The sequence below is a fragment of the Lissotriton helveticus genome, chromosome 9 (genome assembly GCF_964261635.1).
Source record: "Lissotriton helveticus chromosome 9, aLisHel1.1, whole genome shotgun sequence".
Lineage (NCBI taxonomy): Eukaryota > Metazoa > Chordata > Amphibia > Caudata > Salamandridae > Lissotriton > Lissotriton helveticus.
Window position 1 is genome coordinate 1,291,092,803 of NC_136070.1, and position 25,324 is coordinate 1,291,118,126.

At 49.0% G+C, this 25,324-nt stretch overlaps 1 protein-coding gene across 3 annotated transcripts in view; it reads left to right on the top strand.

Annotated features, from left to right (window-relative positions):
- The first annotated feature begins 526 nt into the window (after positions 1-526).
- Positions 527-25,324, top strand: part of LOC144782519 (zinc finger protein 212-like) — a 128,951-nt gene continuing 104,153 nt past the window's right edge. For 2 of the 3 annotated variants that reach the window (XM_078661925.1, XM_078661924.1), the window contains exons 1-2: positions 528-616; positions 8,041-8,167. In XM_078661925.1, the coding sequence (XP_078518051.1) occupies positions 602-616; positions 8,041-8,167 (142 nt within the window). In that variant the 5' untranslated portion in view covers positions 528-601. Of the gene's footprint in view, positions 617-8,040; positions 8,168-25,324 lie in introns of all 3 variants that reach the window. The other variant, XM_078661926.1, reaches the window with a different exon arrangement.

Sequence of the window (25,324 nt, forward strand, 5' to 3'; positions counted from 1 at the left end):
CTGGCACCCATGCTGAGGGGCTGGCACTCAGGTCGAGAGGCTGGCACCCAGGCCGAGAGGCTGGCACCCATGCTGAGGGGCTGGCACTCAGGTCGAGAGGCTGGCACCCATACTGAGTTGCTGGTACCCATGCTGAGGAGCTGGTACGGGTGAGCGCTTTGATTAAATTCATTCCATCATCTTTCCAGCTCTTCCAAGTGCCACAATGCGTGACAATCTCGGGTCCTGGCGGGGATGCGAGAAAATTCCCCAATGCGTTGGGACAACCCGAGATGCGTGGCACTTAGCAGGGCTGCTCCAGGAAGTGGGTCTCTTTGTAGTTATCTCACTTTCTGACAGACTCTGACACTCGTGTGTCTCTCTGTGATCTCACTTCCAGCCCCCCAGGGAGCAGTGTCTCTCTGCAGTGATCTCTCTCAGCGTCTAACCTAAGAGTAGTGTCTCTCTCCAGTGACGTCACTCTCATCCGTGGAGTGTCTCCCCCCGGGGCATGTGCAGCAGGTGCACGAACCCCATCTTTGTCCGACTGAGCCTCTGGAATCCGGGTCAGCGAATGAGACCCTCGGACGGGAATCTGCCCAAGATCACGCCGTGAGACAGGATGCAGGATCCAGAGGTGAGCCCCCTGCCTCCTCCCCGTGCTGCCCCCGCCCCCTTCCACGTTCCCATTCTGGGGGCCTGTCTCTCCCTCCACTCCCCCCCACGTCCTGTGTGCCTGCTGCCCCCCCCCGTCGTGTGCTGGGTGCCTGCTGCCCCCCGTCCTGTGTGCCTGCTGCCCCCCCGTCCTGTGCTGTGTGCCTGCTGCCCCCCGTCCTGTGTGCCTGCTGCCCCCCCCCCGTCCTGTGCTGTGTGCCTGCTGCCCCCCGTCCTGTGTGCCTGCTGCCCCCCCGTCCTGTGCTGTGTGCCTGCTGCCCCCCCGTCCTGTGTGCCTGCTGCCCCCCCGTCCTGTGTGCCTGCTGCCCCCCCGTCCTGTGCTGTGTGCCTGCTGCCCCCCCGTCCTGTGCTGTGTGCCTGCTGCCCCCCGTCCTGTGTGCCTGCTGCCCCCCCGTCCTGTGCTGTGTGCCTGCTGCCCCCCGTCCTGTGTGCCAGCTGCCCCCCCGCCCTGTCCCCCCCCCGTCCTGTGCTGGGTGCCTGCTGCCCCCCCCCGTCCTGTCCTCCCCCCCCTTCCTGTGCTGGATGCCTGCTGCCCCCCTAGTGTCCCCCGGTGACCTCCTAGTGTCCCCCGGTGACCTCCTAGTGTCCCCCATGACCTCCCAGTGTCCCCCGGTGACCTCCTAGTGTCCCCCATGACCTCCTAGTGTCCCCCGGTGACCCCCTAGTGTCCCCGATGACCTCCCAGTCTCCCCCGATGACTCCCTAGTGTCCCCCGTGACCCCCTAGTGTCCTTCGTGACCTCCTTGTGTCCCCCGTGACCTCCTAGTGTCCGCCGGTGACCCCCTAGTGTCCCCCGGTGACCCCCTAGTGTCCCCCGGTGACCTCCTACTGTCCCCCCGGTGACCTCCCAGTGTCCCCCGGTGACCTCCCGTTGTCCCCCGGTGACCTACTGGTGTCCGCCGGTAACCTCCCGGTGTCCCTCTGTGACCCCCTAGTGTCCCCCGGTGACCCCTAGTGTCCCCCCGGTGACCTCCCAGTGTCCCCCGGTGACCCTCTAGTGTCCCCCTGTGACCTCCCTGTGTCCCCCGGTGACCCCCTAGTGTCCCCCATGACCTCCTAGTGTCCCCCGGTGACCCCCTAGTGTCCCCCGGTGACCCCCTAGTGTCCACCGGTGACCCCCTAGTGTCCCCGGTGACCCCCCAGTGTCCTCCGGTGTCCTCCCAGTGTCCCCCCGGTGATCTACCGGTGTCCCCCCGGTGATCTACCGGTGTCCCCCTGTGACCTCCCGGTGTCCCTCTGGGCCCCCTTTGTGTCCCCCAGTGCCCCCCTAGTGTCCCACGAGCCCCCGTAGTGTCCCCCGGTGACCCCCTAGTGTCCCCCGGTGACCTCCCAGTGTCCCCCTGTGACCCCCTAGTGTCCCCCGGTGACACCCAGTGTCCTCCGGTGACCTCCCAGTGTCCCCCGGTGACCTCCTAGTGTCCCCAGATGACCTTCCAGTGTCCCCCTGGTGACCTCCCATTTTTCCCCCGGTGACCTCCTAGTGTCCCCCGGTGACCCCCTAGTGTCCCCCGGTGACCTCCTAGTGTCCCCCCAGTGACCTCCCAGTTTCCCCCGGTGACCTAGTGTCCCCCGGTGACCCCCCCAGTGTCCCCCGGTCACCTCCCAGTGTCCCCCGTGACCTCCCAGTGTTCCCCGGTGACCTACCAGTGTCCCCCGGTGACCTCCTAGTGTCCCCGGTGACCCCCTAGTGTCCCCCGTGACCCCCTAGTGTCCTCCGTGACCTCCTCATGTCCCCCGTGACCTCCTAGTGTCTGCCGGTGACATCCTAGTGTCTGCCGGTGACCCCCTAGTGTCCGCCGGTGACCTCCTACTGTCCCCCCGGTGACCTCCCAGTGTCCCCCCGGTGACCTCCCAGTGTCCCCCGGTGACCTCCCGTTGTCCCCCGGTGACCTACTGGTGTCCGCCGGTAACCTTCTAGTGTCCCCAGTGACCTCCTAGTGTCCCCTGGTGACCTCCCAGTGTCCCCCTGGTGACCTCGCAGTGTCCCCCGGTGACCCCCTAGAGTCCCCCGGTGACCTCCCGGTGTCCCCCGGTGACCTACTGGTGTCCGCCGGTAACCTCCCGGTGTCCCTCTGTGACCCCTAGTGTCCCCCGGTGAACCCCTAGTGTCCCAGGTGGCCCCCTGGTGACCTCCCAGTGTCCTCCGGTGACCTCCCATTGTCCCCCCGTTGACCTCTCAGTGTCCCTCGCTGATCTCCTGGTGTCCCCCTGTAACCTTCCGGTGTCCCTCTGTGCCCCCCTAGTGTCCCCCGGTGCCCCCCTAGTGTCCCCTGGTGACCTCCCAGTGTCCCCCGGTGAACTCCCAGTGTCCCCCGGTGAACTCCCAGTGTCCCCGGTGACTCCCAGTGTCCCCCGGTGACCTCCTGGTGTCCCCGGGTGACCTCCCGGTGTCCCCCGGTGACTTCCCGGTGTCCCTCTGTGCCCCCCTAGTGTCCCCGGTGCCCCCTAGTGACCCCCGGTGCCCCCTAGTGACCCCCGGTGACCACCCAGTGTCCCCCGGTGACCTCCCAGTGTCCCCCGGTGACCCCCTAGTGTCCCCCCGGTGACCTCTCAGTGTCCCCCCAGTAACCTCCCAGTGTCCCCCGGTGACCCCCAGTGTCCCCCCAGTTACCCCCAGTGTCCCCCGGTGGCCTCCTAGTGTCCCCCGGTGGCCTCCCAGTGTCCCCCCGGTAACCTCCCAGTGTCCTCCCGGGGACCTCTCAGTGTCCCCTTGTGACCTTCCGGTGTCCCTCTGTGCCCCCCTAGTGTCCCCCGGTGCCCCCCTAGTGTCCCCCGGTGACCTCCCAGTGTCCCCCGGTGATCCCAGTGTCCCCCGGTGACCTCCTAGTGTCCCCCGGTGACCTCCTAGTGTCCCCCCGGTGACCTCCTGGTGTCCCCCCGGTGACCTCCCGTTGTCCCCCGGTGACCTCCCGCTGTCCCTCTGTGGCCTCCCGTTGTCCCTCTGTGGCCTCCCGTTGTCCCTCTGTGACCCCCTAGTGTCCCCCGGTGACCTCCTAGTGTCCCCCGGTGACCCCCAGTGTCCTCCGGTGACCTCTCAGTGTCCCCCGGTCACATCCTAGTGTCCGCCGGTGACCTCCCAGTGTCCCCCGGTGACATCCCAGTGTCCGCCGGTGACCTCCCGGTGTCCCTCTGTGCCCCCCTAGTGTCCCCCGGTGCCCCCCTTGTGTCCCATGGTGACCTCCCAGTGTCCCCCGGTGACCCCCTAGTGTCCCCCTGGTGACCTCTGTGTCCCCCCAGTGACCTCCCAGCGTCCCCCAGTGGCCCCCAGGTCACCCTAGTGACCCCTAGTGTCCCCCGGTGGCCTCCCAGTGTCCCCCCGGTGACCTCCCATGGTCCCCCTGGTGACCTCCCAGTGTCCCCCGGTGACCTCGCAGTGTCCCCCCGGGGACCTACCAGTTTCCCCCGGTGACCTACCAGTTTCCCCCGGTGACCTACCAGTGTCCCCCGGTTACCTCCCAGTGTCCCCCCGGTGACCTCCCAGTGTCCCCACGGTGACCTCCCAGTGTCCCCCCAGTTCCCCCGTGACCTCCTAGTGTCCCCCCGTGACCTCCTAGTGTCCCCCCGGTGACCTCCTAATGTCCCCCTAGTGACCCTGGTGACCTCGCTGAGTGTAATGCTAGAGTGGTGCGCTCCATGGCTTTGTAGTAGTCACCGCCAGGGGGCGCCGCTCATCTGGCCTCCCTGAACTTGGGGACAAGAGTCTTGAGGGTGCAACCAGGTCTTCGCCCTCCTCTAGGTTGATGCCACGCGAACATTGTTGCCATGAAGCATGTATGTATAACATTGTAGACAGTTTTGTGGCAAATATAAAAAGAAGAATCTCTTGAATATACATAAAAGTCCACCTTTCATCAAGTGTGTAATGCGATATCATACATACATATATCCACATTTATACTGATTAAACCAGAGGACACAACAATACCGATCCAAACTTGGACCCACATTCGAACCCAAAAAACAACTGCATGTAACAAAAATATAAGAGACTTTAATCCATACAATGCATACAAAATGTATTAAAACATTTATCTATTTTACCACTTCTTAAATACCGAATCGGTATGATTCGGTATTTAAGAAGTGGTAAAATAAAATTACCTACATCTGGCCCTTAATCACATTAAACCATGTCAACAAGACAATACAATCGCAATGATAAAATACATATGTTCAAGTATATAAAAAATATTTATAAAAGAAAAAACCTGAGAGAAAAAGCACTGTGTGAAATCATTACATTCATCAAAGAGCGGTTATTCCCAGCAAGAATCAATACAGAAAACACCATCAGTCTATTATTTCATCATCAAATTAGACATGGGATAGTTTCTGGATATAACCAATTCTGAAAGAACAGGCGTCGACGCCTTTCGGTGGTAGAGAATTATTGAGGTCCCACCTTTCATCAGGACAAAAACAATAATTTTCTCTCTCCGTATTTATTAAAATTTATAAACCACTTTATAGTTTATGTGGAAAAGAAGAGGATGGAATTGTGACCAATCCTTGTGAAATTTCTAAAGATTAACATGGTCCGTTAGATCCACTCTTGTTGAATCAAGTATGCAAATAAAATCCTTGGCCAATTCTTATATGTTTTTTATTGGTCCATATAGATGTATCAAAGAATACTCGGCTCACTAGCTGGAGACGAGGCGTACAGGGACGATTTAGTGGAACACGTGGCGATTTACTTGATCCCTGAATGAAGGTGGATCAAACCACGCGCCATCCACGGAATACGACTATAAATAATATATACCAGGCATTGCCACGAGTCTTCTTTGATACATCCTTATGGACCAATAAAAAACATATATGAATTGGCCAAGGATTTTATTTGCATACTTGATTCAACAGGAGTCGATCTAACGGAAGCTGTCCCTTCCTGCACAAAAACATTCAACAGGAGTCGATCTAACGGAAGCTGTCCCTTCCTGCACAAAAACATTCAACAGGAGTCGATCTAACGGAAGCTGTCCCTTCCTGCACAAAAACATTCAACAGGAGTCGATCTAACGGAAGCTGTCCCTTCCTGCACAAAAACATTCAACAGGAGTCGATCTAACGGAAGCTGTCCCTTCCTGCACAAAAACAATCATCCCTGCAGCGCAGCCATGCTTGCAGCATGATGCAAGGGTGCCTGCATTGACGGTAGCAGCCAAGTGTGCGCCAGCACAGAGGAAAGTACAGGGATGCGTCGTATGGCTGTAAATATAATGCATCCTTGGACTTTCCCTGCTGGAAACTCTGTCCTGAGTGTCCCAGAATATGGCAAATGGGAGAATGTTGAGCTAACCATGAGCCACGAGGTGACCTCCACCGACACCTCGACAGGCGCCATGAGCAGCAGCCTGCGCGCTTCTACACTGCTTCATCCAAGCCTGGCGCAGCAGTAAGTACTTGAGCCGCCATCGACAATTACCAAGAGGTGGTGAATCAACAACGCATGACATCAAATCCTTTAAAAAAGTGACGCTCTGGTGGCGCAAGGGGCTTGTAAATACTCCCATTGTTTCCCCTTTGACTTGCTTTACACAGAGCAATATTTAGGGTTGAGGAAGTAGAGCAGAGTTGGGAAATACCAATATTTCTGTCCAAGAAATAGGGCATCAAATTTGAAATTTAAAAGCGAGGCGTGATGTGTGCAATAACACATGGTTTTGCACAGTTCACTCGGTGTGTTTAAGTTAAATAAATAAAGAGAACCCTCATTGAGATGCCCTTGCATAAAAAATGTGCCCAGGAATAAAGTTATTTTCTAAAGACATCGTATAGTTATATAACGCATTTCCTCCTTCATGGCGGCTGAGTAGGCAGCGATTCTTCTCTCCTTAGGACACTCAACAGGCGGTAACTTGGATCTTTAGTCGTGAGATGTCTCCAAACCTCTCCCTCATCCATGAAGCGAGCATGTCCTTCAGATTGGGTTTACAAGCTGACAGTAACAGCAGCCCCAGCTCCAGCCCTGCTCCTCTCCCTGCCTCCCTAATGTTTCCTTTGTGGCTGTCACCCAATAGGAAGGCTGCCCACTCGAGCCCTCACTACGCGCGGCTCATTCAATTCAGATATGTGCAGTAACTCCTCTTACTGCACCTACTGGAATTATACATTTTGTGGCTAACACTACATAAGCAACTTTTCCAGGTATCTCTTGCCGGGTCACACCGGCCTCATTTTACTGGGTGAATAATGGCAAGCATACACTGGAACATGCGGATTTTGGAACAGTAAACACCAAAACCCATGTTAACCCAAAAAGCGTGGAATATGGGCATTTACCGCATGCACCTTCTTCTCTGGCTACACATGGCTCAGGTGAACTTTAGTAGGTAGGTGCTGCTGCAACAGGCAACCAAGACCCAGAGCTTGTTGGGGTGCGCTCGGTCTCTCCATCCTACACGTTTCGGTGTCCTGCAGATGGGCAGCCGGCCTTCAATAGGGCATCACTACACACGGCCTGGGGCTGTACCCACTGGATTCTCTGGCAGTAGAGAGGAGGGTGAACCTGCAGTATGAGCACAGCTAAGATTCATGCTCTTGAACCCAGGTCTTCAGTGCAAACCTTCACTAAAGACAGAGCTGTACGCTCTCTTCCCTCTTGGTGTGAAAGAGCTTGGACATTGGCAATGGTTACTTAAAGTGTCGTCCGTCTGAGTAGTGTCCAATGTTCAAGGGCTTGGCTGGTGGCGAGGCTTCTTAGTGAGTGAAATGGTCATCTGTGACATCAACTTGACTTTCAGAGCATGCGTTTCAATCCCTGCAAGATCGACCGAGGTGTGCACACTGGGTATATAAGTACCAGTAGATTTGTTAATACTAATAACTGCTAATTGTGGCGTTTGGCGATGACAGACCCTGTGCTATTTAAAGTTGGGTTGTGGGTGGTACATAAGTAATGCTTTCTTCTTTACATATATTGACGTCTTTTTTCATATAAGATAGGACAAGGGTGAGAAACAACCTCATGAAAAAGCAGTGATCCGCCCTCTTACTCCCATTTAACTTTTCCTTATTTCAGGGTAAAAGTAATTCTTGTCTAAGAACATTCCATCTCACAGTGTGATGCATGACCTGACACCACCACAGAGCCCAGTTGACTGCCACTTGTCTAATAAAAGAAATGCTAAACATTTAAAAAATAAGCAAAGGCTAAAACAATTTTGGTGGCGTAAATGAGACTTCGACTACACTGTGTTTTGACTTGGCATGCAAGGTTAACCTTTCAAGCGTACGTGAACCGCTCGCATAAGCCAGAGTGATATTTACTTGGACAAGCAATGGACAGACGGTTTATCTTTTTATAATGACTGTGCACCATTATATTTCAAAAGGAACCTGTGGATGAGGTGTTGTAAAGAATGTCCTCTTTTTCTCTTGCAGGTACAAGGAACCTTCTGCGAAGCTTCGGACTGTTTCTCTGAAGAAGAATGGAAGCTTCTGCAGGACTGGCAGAAGGAACTCTACAGGAACGTGATGAAGGAAATCCACCAGGCCTTGATCTCGCTTGGTAAGGTTACTCCATTGATTGATATCTCAGGATTTGAAATAAATCTAGCAAATCCCGCAATTGCTATTGCAGGAGTTTTAGAAATGCCTTTGATGTGCGTTGAGTGCTCCTTGTGGCAAGCTGGCCCAACGCGCTTAAATTGATTGATCTCAAGTCATCCTTGAACGCTTTCTATACAAATACGTGCAGATGGACTTAGGACCCGGATTGACAATCAGTGTGCGTGATGTCTGAGGGTTTGTACCTGAGGAACAAGAGTGGATCAGGGCTGTCTGGTTCATGGAGCTCAAAGACGAGGTGGAGGGCGTTGGAGAATGGGGCTGTGATTGCGTGGACGTGTCTAGTGAAAACCGCTGTTTGTGGCCAATGTAGGAGATGGAATCCCTAAAAATATTTTGGTGTGCAGAAAATGAAACACAGGATCTTCCACAAACAGCAACTAAATATGATATCATAAAAATGTTGGGTAACGGTCGAAGGATGGGTGAATCGGGTTATATGACAAAATATTGTGAGCAAAAATATTGAGTGATACAAATATTGTGTCAAAAATATTCTTTACAAAAATATAATGTTCTTATACTTAAAATGTAAATGAAAAAAACATTGCGTCATAAATATCATGGAACGGAAAATTGACCCAAAACAGATAAGGCTATAGTTTTTAAAAATAATTATTGACTTTAAAGTAACATATTTAAATTAGTTAAACATTAATATAAAAGAAGTAGTTTTAAGCAATAATTTACCTAATAAATTTAACATATCTATTCAAATGTATTACCTAATTCAGTCTCCTTTTTCTTACAAAGAGCGTTTTTTGGTTTAATAACTTTGGCCCCATTGGAAGAATCTCCCTAAAGCTTTCCCCCCCAAAAGGGTTCATCCACCTCAGCTCCTCCCTGGAAAGTTTCGGGGTGATCTGTCATACGGGGATAGAGTAAAAAGGGGTTTGGGGGGTCCCAGAACACAAAATCCCCATGCATTTTATGTAGACTTCTTTAGACAAGGCCATAGAAAAACTGCTGTACGGAATTTCACTAAATTCAGCAGGAAGCGAGATCTTGGTCCTCATTGTGATTTTTGTGATTTGGTGTAAATCTGTCAGGAGGTTTTGAGATATTTTGGGTAAAATATAATTGTTTATTTTGGCAGTTGGGACCGTGAGAGTCTCGAGAGACTCTTGCTGGAGCGCCAGTTCAAAAATAAAGCATTCTGATTGGCCTAATTGGTCAGACTCCCGCAAGTGTGAGCACTCTTATTGGCTGCCACCAACATGAGGAAAATGTTGCTGGCAGCCATTACAGGTTTTGGAGGACTTATTCTGTGTCCTGAAGTAAAAAGAAAATAGAGACATGGGGCAGGATAGAGCTACCCTGACCTCCTAGGCTCCATGGGAGGGACCCAGAGGGACCCTCCTGCCCTGGGGCCAAAAAGAAAAAAAAGGCAAAAAAATGCTGTAATCCAACGAGACTTTCCGGCTGCATTTATATATTATAAGACTAAACCTTGGGCTGTGTTCATACAGGGGAAGGGACTGCGTGACCACCCTCACGGAGCCTCCAGAGGGTCTAGGGAGCGCACCCCCGGGGCAGAACATATTATTGATGGGGAGGTGGTACATGAGGGCCCCCTCCTCAAGCCATCGGAGGCCCTGGGGATTCCACCCCGGTGACAAAATCAATAAAGAAGTGGAGAGAAGCCACGCCGCCTCCCTCCCTGTGCCTCGAGAGGCCCCGGGTAGCCCACCCCTGAGGCCGAAATTTTTTAAAAATTAGGAGCAGGGCTGCGCATCCCTCCTCCCAGAGCCTCTAAAGGCCCGGGGGGCACACCCCCAGTGCAGGCTCGAAGCTATGTCCCTAGGAGTCCACCCCCGGGACATAGTGGTTTCCCTGCACGCCGAAGAACAGGTATGAAAACCTGTTTGCTCTCGCTTGGCGGGAGCATTTTCAAAACTCCTGCCAAGCGGGAGCAAAGACCAAGTCCGCTCCCAGCTGGTGGGATCTTCAGAAATGATCCCACCCGCTGGGAGCGGACGTTTGATCTGTTTCCCTGCCCGCAGTGATATGGGAGGGAAACAGATCAAAAGATGCCCACCCGCAGGCAGCAGCATTATTAGCTGGGGGGTTGCATTTATGTATGGTATTTCTGTATTACTTTACATTAAAAAAAAAGACATTCACTGAAAAAACAAAGGTTAAAGTAACGTTGTAGTTAAGCTTGACACTCACGAACTTACATTGAGAAAGGAAGTTGATATCAGTAGAGAACTGAGTACTGTAAACAGTGTTTTCTCTGTGGAGAGAGTTTACTTTATACCACAGAGTTTGCAAACAATGAAACCTTCATGAGAAATACGCCACAGAGTAGTAAAAAGTATCTACGCAGAACAGTGGACACTCTTTGCAACACCTGTCAAAAAAGACACTATTTGCTCAAAAATAACCAAGATCTGAAGGTGCTAAACATCATACTACCTGCACCCTGTATACTGCGGTGAAAACGTTGCAGAGAGCCCACCTTATCCAAAACAACCGCATGTCCATATGTTTGTCCCTGGTGCACACAGTCTGCTATGTTATGTAGAAATTGTCACGCTGACGATTCTGTCTAATAACTCAATCCTGCTTACAAACGTTAGAATCTATTATTTAGAATCTTACTCCTGTTGAAAACTTTTACTGCAGAATCAAAAACCTTGTCCACGACAGGCTGCTGTTTACGTTGCTAGCTTGCAGTACGACACTCCGAATGTACAAATTGTGCTAGTTAGAAGCAATTAAAAATTAAATATAACCAGCAATGCGGGCGATTCCCTCCATACAAACGTGAGAGCGGAGGCGGACCGGGTAACTAGAAACGCAATAAAAAATTATAATGAGCAATGCAGGCAATACCTTGGGAGCACTGCAGATTCCCACCAGGCTGCCGTTTAAGTAGGGAATAGAGAGGAACGCTGGAGACTAGACTGCTGACCACAAGAAAATGGTGGCCGCAGTAGTCTCTATAAAGGAGCGAGTGCATTCAACTCCTCACAAACTGCAAAGCCGGAGCTGTTCAGGGGACCAGAAAAGTGCTATGTGCAGCAGAAAGTACTGTTTCTCAAGTGATATTACTTGTAACTAAATTATTTGTTTTTAGCAGCAGAACAACCCTCTAAAGGTGTAAATTGAGCAAATTTGAGCAAAGTACAAAGCAATTAAAATGAAACATGACAAGCAATGTGGGCAATATCTGGGGCGCGCCCATCTGCATGCATAAGAGCACGCAGCGGAAAGACCCCAATCTAGGGGGAAATTACTAATGTGGAAAATCAGACATATCAATGGAAAGCAGCAGAGGGGCTAGTGAACACCCCTTCTATAACCCAAGTTCAAGATGTTCCTGTACTCCAGGTCTTTTGGGGTTGAGGGTAAATGTATTCTTCATATATTGCACAAAGTCAGGCATGACTAATTCAGACAGTTGGGTCTTTAACAGGGGGTTCCATTTGGGACTATATCAAAGCCAGCAGATAGTATCATTCTCGGCTTCCCGTAAAGCTTTGCATCAGATTGGTGAATATCTGTTATTCCATCTCCATTTTTTAATGACCAATTAGAAGCAGCCAAATCTGAAACACGATCGAACAGGATATTGATATTAGTCAATAATTGAGGACCCAGCCGTCCGCGGCGGGTAGCTTTAGCTGGGGTACTGGGTGGTATCCTTCCCTTCAACATTCAGGCTCCAAAGATCTTGGTTCTCCCAGAAGATAACGTCCATCCAACCAGGTTAAGTGAAGGACGATTACGCGTTGAATCTGGGAATCTTTAGAATGGCCTTAAAAGATAAATATTAAATAGAACAACATCAAGGCGTTGGCTGTCTCTGGAAGCCAGGACCGGTGGATTCGGCTGCTCTGGTTCGAGATGTTCCTCAATACAAGGGATCTCTGTACTGGGACATCACACACTTCCGCCAGACTCAAACGTTGAGTTGAAATTATGCATACATCTCTGAGCATCCAGTTTACTTACAATGTCTCACTCCTGGGACACTTTTGCAGAATCCCTGCTGCAGTATTTAATACAAACTACTTATTTCTGTTGGAAATAAATAATCTTCTGAGGAAAGCCCCAGAGGCGGAAGTTCAGCTCAGGAAACTGCATTTCCCTCACAAATCTCCATCTAACTAAAGAATACGTCTCTTTCTCACTCCCTCTCGTATAATACCTCTCAAACGCTTTCTGGTCTGACTTTTCATATTTTCATCATTTCATCCATTTCCTTCTCTTTGTTGTCTTCAGTTTTTATGATTAACTGTGATACATAATTTTAAATATCTCTATCCGGAATGTAATAATATATTCACTTTTCTTCATATTCTTTGAATCTGTTGTATTTTTAAATAGTCCAATAAACATGAAAATGGCACAAACAGAGCAGTAGAAGTTTCTGTCGATGGAGGAACGCGGCAGTCGAACCAATGTTGTGTGACAAATTCCCAGTCACTATTCTAATCTCTGCCAGGATTGGTGGGAGGGCATTTCAAGGATAAATCCACAGACCAGGAGAATCCTGACTCTAAGGGAGTGTCTGAGGTGAAGGCGTTCCAGTGGCGATGGGCAGTATGGGGCTTGCCCATTGGCCGGCTCCGAAGTAGCGGACACATTGAACGTGGACTGCGCTATCCGTGGAGAGGTCAGACCAGAAGTTGTGCTTTTGTTTCAGTGAAAGAGAGGAAAGAAAATATGGGATTAATAATTGTTATTTGCAAAGTGTACATCCTGCAGGATTATAAGAAGTGTTACAAGACTGCAGTTTTGTCGCACTATAAGTATACACAAGCAATGAAACCTTTTGACCTTTAACATGGGGTTCTTGTGACGCTGCAGGAAAGCGGTGTGTGCTCCCTCTGAGCACAGATCTTGCAGCACAGGGGACCCTTCATACAGCTGGATTTACTTACCTCAGTCAATAAATGTATGAAACTTTGCATTAAGCTTTGAGCGACACTTTTTTTAAAAAATGTGTTTATTGAAATTTACAGGGGAAATATACAACAGTCCCCATAGTAGTCATTTCATGCTTGTAAGGTGATAAGCACAGTAATTTCAACTGCATTACATTTCTGGAGGATATGATATTTTTATAAACTAACAACAAAAGAGGCAACAGTCAGCACAATTGAGAAACGTATCTGATCTGTCTTGCACGGATACACAATATCAAGGTTCAACTGTCAATACATCAAGATACATGAGGTCAGTGCGGCATAGGGTGGATATATTACATATATACAAGCGTGGACACATGCAAAGGTATACATCATATATCAGCAAGGTGCGTCCAGACCAGACTCGGCCTCAATTTGAACTCTGCTACATTAGTCAGTGACATATCATTTATTGGGATGGTCCATTTTGCCTTTCAAAGTTAGGAGAGCGTACTTCCAGCCATTACCTTGGATTTACTTCTCAGGCTCATCTGGCTCAGAAGCCGGGTACTCTGCTCTATCACGCATCCACTGCAGGAACGGTTCCCAGATATCACGCGGCCGGGAGGCAGTCGGCATTAGTTCCCAGTATGTAGCAAGTTGTGTATGGCCATATGCTACATCCGATAACCAGTCTGTAAATTTAGGCAGGGTTCTGCGTCCCCATCTCATAGCCACCTGTCGTTTAGCATATAATAATAATAGGTTCCGTACCGGCTACCCACCCTAGGATTCCCAGTAGTGGGGAGGGATCATCTGTTCTTCTGAGAATTTGATTGATTGCATTAAATATTTCAGTCCAGTAGTCAGTAAGGGACGGGCAGCTCCAAGCTACATGTAAAAAGGAGGCACCCTCCGCTCCACACTTCCAGCACCTATTTTCTTCCCTTATCCCCATGCGGTGGAGAGCAATAGGGGTGCGTAGAATCTATGCAAAAATTTGAAGTGCATTAGTCGAAGTTTGTAATTGGGGGAGAGTTCCAATAATTGTCTACAGCAGAAGGACCACTGTTGGTCAGTTAGTGGTGTTTCTAGTTCTACGTTCCATAATTGCATAGAGTTGGGCACTATAATAGGAGCTTGTTCTTGCATAGAGTTGTACAAGCGAGACACTCATTTTTTCAGTGACGCCCTCGCTAGTATGTTTTGGAGTGCATGCAGTTGCGGAGGTTCATCTGGAAACTGGTCCCAGAATGCTCTACAGGATGATTTTAATTTGTGGTATGTGAACAGGTCATTGAAAGATGAAGCTAGCTCATCTTCCACGATCTGTGGATCTCTGAACTTACAATCTGGATACAAAACAGCAAAGGTACGTAATGTTACTCCAGCTAGTGATACTTCACCTCTACTTTCCTTCAAGCAGGGGAGCATAGGGTTTTGTTTTAGAGGAATCGCTGGCGCATATAAAATGGGAAGATTAGCTCTTTTTTGTAATTCTCGCCATGCCCAAAGTAACATATTCGCTGAGTCTATATCTAGCGTCGGCCTCGGAGCCCTGTGGTATAGGGCAACCCCGAGAGGCAGCGGAGCCACCGAGTCCAGCTCCACCGCTACATGTGGCTGATAGGGTGTGGGGTAGGCCCAAAAAATGCACGAATTGGGCCTGCGCGCATAACGCATACAGGTGCATGTCAGGAGCCCCCAATCCTCCCTGTCTTAGCGGTAGTGTCAATAATGCCCAAGATAGTCTAGCTTGACCTCCTGCCCAGACCAGTGACCGTAGAGGAGAGCGTACACAAGTGAAGAAGTGCTTTGTTAGTGGGATCGGGATGTTTCCAAACAGGTACAGGAACTTTGGTAGTACTATCATTTTTGCAAGTGCAATCCTACCGGCTATGGATAAAGGTAGTTTCGCCCATATTGCCACCTTGCTTTCAAGCCAATTAACCGCTCTCCCAAAATTTAAAGCCCAGACATCTAGAAGGTTGCGACTTATCCAGACACCCAAATACTTAACTTCGTCCGCTTCCCAGCGCAGAGGAAACTCAGAGTGCACTTCGGGAGTGTTGTCAGTTAAGGGAAATATGACCGATTTGGCCCAGTTAATTGAAATACCTGACAGTCCTCCGAACTTTACAAATTCACGTAGCAATGGGTTCAAAACATAAAGTGTGACATCATCGGCATATAATGAAATCAATAAACTACGGGTGCTAAATCCTATACCCCTTGCTGTGTGATGTGGCCTAACTCTGGCCGCCAGTGGTTCCATTGCAATCGCAAACAATAGTGGGGACAAAGGGCAGCCCTGCCTAGTACCTCGGGCTATTTCAAAGGGTTCCGATATTAGGCCATTCACTCTCACTCTAGCTTTGGGTGTGGTGTAGATAAACGTATCTGTCCTATAAATAGTGGGCTAAATCCCATACGTTCCAATATTTTAAATAGATAAGGCCATTCAAGTGAGTCAAATGCCTTTGTGGCATCTAAAAACACAACTGTAGCCTGTACATCTGGATGGAGGTAATGCAGCACTGAAAATATGGTTCTTAAATTATGCGAAGTTGCACGGCCCGATATGAACCCTGATTGGTCCGGGAGAGCTACCACTGGGAGTAGTGGTTGTAAGCGATCAGCTATAATTTTCGCATATATTTTTACGTCAACATTTATGAGAGATAAAGGCCTGTAAGAGTCAAGTGTTTGGCTATCTTTGTCTGGTTTCAAAAGCGTAACAATTAGCACCTCTCTCATGGACTCTGGCAGCACCCCCACTTCCAGAGCCTCGGCAAATACAGCGTGTAGCTTTGGTGCAAGTTCTTCCACGTATGTTTTATAAAACGCCGCGGTGAACCCATCAGGTCCTGGAGCCTTGTTTAATGGTAGACCTTTAATAAACTTAGCAATATCTTGGATCGTAACTGGAAGGACCATGTACCTGTGATGCACATCACTGAACCACACCAAGGCAATGGAATCTAAATATGTTTTAAGGGAGTCTTGTGTCATTACATGTGTGGACTCATATAAGTTGGAGTAGAATGTTGCAAATGTCTTCAAGATCTCATCTTGTCCTATAATCACGCCTCCTTCAGAGTTAACTATAGTGTGGATGTGTGTAGTTGGTGCTGTAACATTAATGAGTCTAGCTAGAGTCCGACTAGGCCTATCCCCTTCTCCGTATCTCCGAGCCTCTGCCTGTTTACCCAGGAATTTTAGTTCGCGTTGTGCTTCCTCAGTAAAATCTAGCAATTTTGCTTTAATTTGTGCTGCCAGTTCAGGCGTGGGGTTTTCATAGAATAACTTCTCCAGTTCTTTGAGCTCCCTCTCCATCATGTTCATGGTACCCCTAATTGCCTTAAGAACTCCTGCTTGGCGTGATATGCATTGCCCTCTGATGACCACTTTAAATGCATCCCATAGTACCGATTCTGTAGATACAGATCCTGTATTGTTTTCAAAGTAGTCTGTTATATCTTTCCTGATCTCTTCAGTAAATGTTGCATCTAGTTGTGCATTCGGAGGTAGGCGCCAGGTGAAGGCTCGAGTGGAGGCATCTGGAATCACCAGTTCCAAAAGGCAGGGGGCATGGTCTGACAGTGAGCGGGCCAGACCTTCCACATTAACTGTCCAAGCAGCCACAACTGGGGACACTAGCCAGAAGTCTAATCTTGACCAGGCTGCATGGTGGCTGGATATGCATGTTCCCTCTCTGACATGTGGGTGCCTTGTTCTCCATATATCTATCAGCGAGCCATCCTTAATTATATCTTTTAAAGCCTGGCTTGCGTGTGGGTGTAGTGGTCTGGATGCGCCCCTACGATCTAGAAAATCGTTTAACACCACATTGAAGTCTCCTACCCAAATGATCGTTGAGCAGTCCATCGTCGTTACCTGTGCCGAGACTCCCCTAAAGATCTCCGGATCATCTACATTCGGGCCATATAAAGCCGCCAGTACTAGTGGTTTTCCCATGAGGGTCCCATGCAACACAACATATCTTCCGTCTGCATCACTGGAAACCCTATGCTCTCTCCAGTCTATTCCCTTCCGTATAAGAATCGCTACCCCTCAGGCATAGTTCGAGTATAGAGCTGAATATATGGATCCCCACCTGGAATGTTTGAGTTTTGTTGATGGTGTGGAGTTTATGTGCGTTTCCTGTAAAAAGCATACATCTATGTTATGTCTTTGCAAGTAGCCATGCATTAGTCTCGCCTTCCTGCTATCATTTAAATCTCGAATGTTCCATGTTAATACCTTTGTCACACCCATCTACCTCCGTCTAGTGTTTTGCATTTGTATCCAAATCGACCCACAACATGTCTATGTGCAATAGAAAGACAGAACCTGTTCCTGTAGTACTGACAGTTTGCCAAACATCCAAGTTTCCCAAACCACCCCCCACCCGCATCAAACCCCCAATTAGGTTGTGTCGAATCCCCCCCGTAATACGCATAGCGTAAAAACAACTAGAACTTGTGAACATTGGGAGATACCCCTTGGAGGCGTGGTATCCCGAGCGTACACCCCTGTTTTCACAGGGTGGCTGTGTTGTCGCGATCTAAGTCGCTGGCACATAAAAACGAAAGTTAATCAAGCTAGCAAGAGCATATATAAGGGTACGTTGCGGTACAAATCTAGCCAATGCTAAGTTGTCATTAGGCATTACAGTGCCGGCTTGATGCTAAACACAGGAGATCATCTCACGGTTCATGTAGAAAACCAGTATCAGCATTATCAAGAAATGAACAGTACACAAGAGACACAACATAGATGGACCTACAGGTGTCAGTAATTATCACTCATGCGATCCTCCGCATTTCCCCCAGGTACGGTCTTCCTCTTTGATTTGGAGCCACAAATATGTTTCGCAAACTTAAGTGCGGATTTAGCGTCAGTAAAATATTGTGTGGTGCCATTATGTGTGACTCTCAATTTTGCTGGGTACAAGAGGGAGTATGGAATTTCCGCCTGGAGCAACAGACGTTTGGCTGGTAAGAATTCTTTCTGTACTGCCTGCACCAAGGGCGTAAAGTCTGGGTAGAACGATATAGTGTTTCCTTTATGCTTGATCTTCCCTTTTTCCCTCGCAAGCCTTAGTATTCAGTCCCTGTCTTGGTAATTGAGTAACTTCGCAAGGATAGGTCTCTGTGTTGTACCCACCGGCGGCTTTTTACCCAGCGCCCTGTGTGCATGCTCGACAGTGAATACTGGTGACAGGTTTGGGTCGAACAGCTCATGTAGAAGGTCAGTAACGAAGGTTTCCATTTTCACTATTGCCGTAATTTCTGGAATTCCTGTAATGCGAACATTACACCTCCGAGAGCGTGCTTCCAAATCATCTGCTTTAGCGCACAGCGCTTCTATTTTCTGCTCCATGCTGGTTATGTGCACTTTCGTTTCCTGTCGAAACTCACAGCACTCTGTGTGTCGATTTTCCAGGCAATCCAGCCTCGTTTCATGTGTTACGACCTGTGATTTCACTGTCTCCAGTTGGGTTGTCATGGCATCTAGCTTCGCGTCTATGCTTTTCAGACTCGAGCGCACCTCCAACATCAGTGCTTTAACGTCGATATCTTGATTGTCTCCTTGTAGTGCCGCGTCTGCAGCTTCCGGGTCTGGGTCAGTTTGTTTAGCTTGGCGCTTCTGTTCGAATGTAATCTTTGGTTGGCGAGTGTCTCCCTTACCCATCGTTTCCAAACTAGTGGGGCACTGCCTTTGCGTCGCCCTGTGTCCTGTGGATAGAGTTTTAATATTTTCTTATGGCTTCAAGGGGCCGGAAGTGAGCGGCAGTTTTAACCAGGCGGCCTGCACAGCAGGATGCAATCTCCCCACTTGTCGGCAATATATTAATATGCAGATTTGGGTAACAAAGTAGGATACAGCTTTGGCAGTAGTTGCAGTGGTGCCTCTACCCGTGAGGTGGCAGTGCCTGGGGAAGTTTAGGCGAAAATAGTTAAGTACGAGTCGCCTCCTGGAATGTCAAAGAAAGTCTAGTAATTTCAGCTCCAGCAGCGATCCGTGATGTCCGTTAGGCTGTAGGTTAGACTGGGTTTGGGTGCAGATACCAAGATGAGTTCTCCTCACAGGAGCAAAGTCATCGCGCCCCCCAATACTTCGAAGAGAGCACACCCATCAACACAAGGCAGAAACACCTTCCCCTCCGGATTTACTCATAGGACGCCATTTTAGTTTATTTAATCCGGGGCACTAGGTGGCGTGTAATGGCGGTGCAGCTAACAAGCGTGAGCACAGTCATGGATGTCGAACTCCTGATGTGCGTAGGAGTATGGCACCTGTAGCAAGGAAGTTTAACTGGTCTATGGCTTCAATAGTACAGTTTCGGGGATTTCAATTGCAGCTATGCGCGCAGCTCCAGGTTTCATACGGCATCCCAATCCAAAATGGCGGCTCGCCGAAATTATCTATTTCCAAACTTAACGTTATTTCATGCGCATACACCTCCATATGAAGTATATATGTTTTTATGAGAGAGCGGCCGGGTTCTGTCACGACGTCCGCACCTCACCTTGCTCCACTTGGGGTCGCTGGTCACTGTATGCGGCTCCGTAACTCACCCGGGTCCGGCCTTCGCATCCCCGGTCTCAATTAGGTCAAGTCGCCCAAGCAGGCCTCCGCAGCTGACAGATCGTCCTTCGGCCGACCCTCTGTGGTTCAACTGGAATGCATATCTCCCGCTTCATACACGCTCAGGCTTCCAAATTCAAGCTGCCAGTGCCTCTGGTCGTCCGCTACCCTTGTGCTCAGGATTCAGCGATGTGCCTTGCGAATTAGACAGGATTAATGCAGGATGATGTTTACAGCCGGCGGAGCTCGCCTATTGAGCGGCCATTTCGCTGCTCGGTCGGCCACGCCCCCTTAGCTTTGAGCGACACTTTACCACAATGTTAACAAATAAAACTGGTGCAATGTAGAAATGTTGAATTTGACTTTATTCTGGAAATCTTGGATACCTAAACTGATTTCATCGGGACTAGTAAAGGGACCAGAATTCATGGGGAAAACAAATCCAGATGAGCTATCCACACCTATCATGGTATAGCCAAGTGTTTAGAGATTTTAAAAGTTGTAGAAGTACGTAATAATGTACATTATCTTTGACATCACAGCAATGGACATAACACAGCCTTTGACTCCAATGACATGAAAACAAGTATAGTTAGTAAAAGTGGTAAAAGAATCTCAGATGACTTCAAAATTATTTTTCTTTAAAACACGAAAGCCTCCCTAAACAAGCATGCTTACAAATTACGCTTAAAGTGTTTCACATTGTAAATGCATTTATATAGCACTTACTACCCCTGACAAGGCGTCCAATTGCTTTTTCGGTGAGTAGAAGGCTACTCCGGAACATAAAAGGATTAGTGGTTAATTAGAATAGTGAAATATTAAATTAATTTGACTGGTGGATAAGTTAGTCTGTTATTTGGATTGAGAAGGATAGCGGAGGGATAGAAGAGGAAAAGGTCTGCATTTATTTAGCGCTTGCTACCCTTGAGGAGTTAAAGTGTTTTTTGGCGGGTAGCACAGTACTCTGGAACCCAAACAAGATTAGTAGGGAATTTGTATAGAAAAATATGAAATTCATTTGAGCGGTGGGCATGTTGGTCTAATATTTGGATTGAAAAGGAATAGTGGAAGGATAGAAAAGGGAAGGGTGTAGAAATTTTTTTGGGCAGGGTTCATAGCAGTAGGGGGTGTTTGGGATGAGTAAAGGGGAGGTGGAGGGGGAAGAGTCAGAGGGAAGGGTTTAGGAAGACTTGTTAGGGAGATCTGAATAGTAAAAGAGGTATGAGATGATGCAAGGAAGGGTAGAGGCGGGAAAAGTTTAGAAAGGGAACTGTCACATTAAATGTTAAAATATAGTTCCTCCCAGCAGGCACAAATACCCTTGAGGCAGTCGGAGCAATTGTGGTCTCAGAGAAGGTATCTGTCGATAGCCTGCAACAGGACATGGCGTAGTGATATTGGCAGTATATGCATCAGTGTCCCTGGGTACCACATGGATTGATGGGCAAGGTATTAAATGCATCAGGCGACACCAACAGTGGGCCAAACCAGTATATGTTGATAAAAATTACTTTTATTTGATTTAGTCTAAATCATAAAAGAACGGCACAGCCGCCGATACACATAAAATTCATCAGCAAAAGTAAAGACTTGTTGGTAAACTCTGATTTAAAATTTGTAATAAAAAAACCTGTTAAAACAGAGTGCAGTTGATTCCTACAGTCTTGTGATTGTCAGTCATGCTATGAAAAAACATACTTTTTAGGAAGTTATTTTGAGAAGTTAGCCTGGCATATGATGTCACTAGTTCTAGTGGCACCTAGCACCAGTCTAAACGACCCTTATTGATGGTGGTTGTAAAGTCAACCTTATAGAAAGCTATCCTAGGGGTAGCAGTGGCGAGCAGTCTTCAGGCTTAGACTTCAGAGAGCGAATTAAGCAAGTTGTTTTACCAATTATAATCCCTTGAGTACCAAATGAAAGCACACCACACAAGGTATATATCAAATATATATGTATTTATTCTGAACACAACCCCTCTGCACTCTTTATGAGGTCAGAGGTAAAAGTACAATACAAGTTACTTAATTGGCATATGATAAGTTGCACAGTATACGTTCTGCCCTAGGGGCCTCACAAACCATATACTAAAATAGTGGTATAAGAACCATGTGAGAATTAGAAAGCAGGCCTGGGGCCTGTGGAATCGCTGGGGCTACTCTAAACAACCAAAGGTTAGGATGTAGGAGGCCCACGGGAGATGCATGCAGTATCTAAACACAGCCGCGGGTTACCATTGACTTTCTATGAGAAATGAACAAGTTACAAATGTACAATTTAAGGACACCTCTGGGTGAACTACGATGGAACCATCTTAAACTTAGACACTAGGAGGGCCAATACCCTCGAGACTACCAGACTACTTGTGTTACCTCACCCACGGAAGCCGGGTGCATAGGTCTCTTTTGGTGTTGGGTTTCGTCGTCGATTTCAATGGAGATCTGCAAAGAAGTGCTGCAGGCGACAAGAGGAAAAGTGTCCGGGTGGATCCAAGGGTGGATCTAAGATCTGTAGAACCCAAAAGCAGAAGGGACAGAGTCTGGGTCACTTGCGGCGATAGAAAGATGCCACCAGATGTCAGGTGATTTCAGGTGAGAAGGTGAAGTTTGTCTCTTCAGCCACGAGGACCAGGAGCTGGATTTGAGCTGTCCCACGAAGGATCTAGTTGACTGCGGTGTCGGTTTCCGAATTGGACCCAACAAGCCTTGGCAAACGCACCCCACGCAGGATGTCGAGATGGTCTTCGGTGCAGACCAGCAAGCTCTGAGGAACTTCTCCTTTGCAGGGAAGTTGGAGCAAGCCTGGAGCAACCAGGAAAGCAAGTTAGATTCAAAGGAAAGTCTTCAGGGGCTCACTAGCCAACGGGCAAGGAACCGCCAAGATGCGTCGAGCTGAAATGCAAAAGCGGGGCCCACGGGACACTCGTGGAGTGTGGGCCTCTGAGCTTCGGTGCAAATGGTGCTCGGGTCTGGGGCTTCAAGACCCCAATGCACAACTTCGAGATACCTTGTGAAGTAGGTGCAGCTTGCAAAATGAAGGATGTCCAGGAGTTCCGGTCCCACGTCTCTCGTGTCCGTTACGGGTCTCAGCTTTGCTGTGAGCCAAGGTCGGGGTCTGAGAGGACTGGAAGTCCGGGTCCTGTGTCACAGATTCTTCGGGATCCGGCAGGATCAGTCGAAATGGAATGTCGAAGTTCCAGGATATATGTTTCAGAGTTTCGTCCAGGGTAATCTAAAGTCCTGGGACTGGGATCCTATACTTATACTAAGTTTAGGGGTTGGACTAACTTTAAGGTCCCTCCTATGGGTGGACCTGGGGTGGGGGTGGTTACACCCCTTCCCCTTTGTCCAGTTTCCTGCCAGAGCTGGGGCTGAGTGCCCCAGCAACCGGTTTGAACTGGGAAATGCATGGAGCACCTAGTGTGCCCCAGGCATTGTCTGGAAAGCATTCACTGAATGCAGCTCCCCCTGCCCCAATACTCTAAAGCCTGTCTGGGGAGCTGCCAGCACCTCCTTGGGCAGGAAACCTATTGTCCAGGCCTCCCCTGCCGGAGTATCGTCCAGCAGCAGGAGGGCAGACTCGTGTCTGTGGCAGCAGCATCCATTTTGTGCTGCTGAGGCTCTGTTTAACTTTAACCGGGTATCCAAGTAACTACATGTCTTCTCCCTCTAGAAGGGTGGAATGCTACCCCAGCCGCCAGGACTGGCGCGGGGGTAGTATTCCAAAGTGTTTGACACCTTACACAACATGTTCTCATAAAGCCATACCAAAGTTAGCATTAACCGTGAGGATTATAATACACTTAAGAGTATATGGTATGGCTATATCATAGAACAGCTATAAGGAGATGGTTCCGAAAGCTGCAGAGGGGCTCAGCTCATGCTAGGGCACACTCTCACATAAAACCAAGCACTCTGCCTCCAGGATTGATAAGGCCTGCCATAGGAGTGACTTATAGGTGTATATGTGTCTATATGTATATATAAGGTAGTTATAGATATACTATATCTAAGTAAGGGGTGATTACACCACCTTACCCAGGCTGTGTGAACAGACCTGTGGTGTCAGTTTGGAAGGCAAACCAGGGGTGGCACAATACATGCTGTAGCCCCATGTAGGCCTAGGGTGCACCTATGCCCTGGGTACCTATGGTACACTATACAGGGGCTCACAAGGGTGACCCAGTAACCAATCTGGTATGCACCTAAAGTACATGGTATCAATTTAGAGAGAGAACAGCTGGGCTGTGGGCCAGATTAGCAGGCCCACAGCCACACTAAACTCGAAAACCCAGAGAATCCCAGCAAAAAGTGGGGGTAACAATAGGAAGCAGACTCTCCTACAGTTATACTTGGGCTGCGTCCGGCGAAGCTGGTTATGTGATCTCTCAGAGTGGGCCTAGGGTGATTAGCAAATAAAGTGGCGATGTGTAAAAGAAATATATGATTCTAAGAGACTATGTCTTTGTGTGTATATTTCCTATATGAGATCTTTTGAGTTCAGCTTGGTGGGCTGAGATAAAGTGCTGGTGCCATTGAAGAATCCCTGTTATTTCTCCAAGGTTAAGTGCATCGTACTGTAAACAAATAGACTGCGCATTGATTAATTGCGCTTTATCACCTTGCATGCCTTGCCAGTTCGAGGTCTCTGTCTCTCTGTTAGACGTGTCAGCCCTAGGGTGGTCTTTCCCTATTTTATTTCGCCCGTGCCTCATTTTTTTTTTGACCTTCTTTTTGTTAGCCGTAGGTCTCCGAGCACCTTCCCATTGCTAATCAATGCTAAGGTGCAGGTGCTCTCTTCCCCCAATATGGCTGCCACTGACCCCTGCTACTGCAGCGTGGTCTTTGTAGACGCACTCTAGTAGCCAGGAGCTGGCTGGAGCCCCTAAACATTGTTGCGACACCAGCCTACCTTCCCTGCCCCTAGCTAGAGTGAGGAAGCTCCTGGAACCTTCCGGAATAGGGGAGTGGTCACCAACTGCCATCTCAGAGAGTGGTCACCTGACCTGGGACTATGAAAGAAAAGGGAGGGAAACTTTCCAGTCAGTTGGGGCATCACTGACCTGGGGGACCCTACGCAGGAGACTTAGGCGGTAGGGCCTAGTCAGAAACCTATACCACTGGGGGTGACAGAGTTTAGGCGCTGCCCACCAAGCTGAGTAAGGAACACTGAACTAACCCAGTGATCTGGCCTGGCGGGAGGGGAACCCAGGGACCACCTGAAGTGACCTGCTGAGGAAACTTTTCAAGCCTTCAACTCCAACCCCCCCCTTCTTCAAGCAACTACCTTCAAAGGGCGCCAGAACCACCAAGCGCCAAGAAGAAAACCACCTGTGCTATTCAGGACAACTGGGGATCAAACAGGTACCGGGCTGTGCCATCTGTGCCCTGGGTCGCCCCTGTGCCCTTGCGCTGCCCTGCATCATCCCCTCTGCTGTCCTGCCCTGACTGAACTGACTGAGTTGTGAATCTGGCTGCCCTACCTTCCCAGCGGTCTCTTACTGTGCCCCTGAGAAGCGCTGTGGACTGCCGGAATTGCTGTGCCCTGGGAAGCGCTATACTGGTTTCCTAAGCGCTGCAGCCTGCCGTCCTCCTGTCAATTGCCTCTAAAGCGCTGTGAACTGTCCCTAAGGCGCTATAATT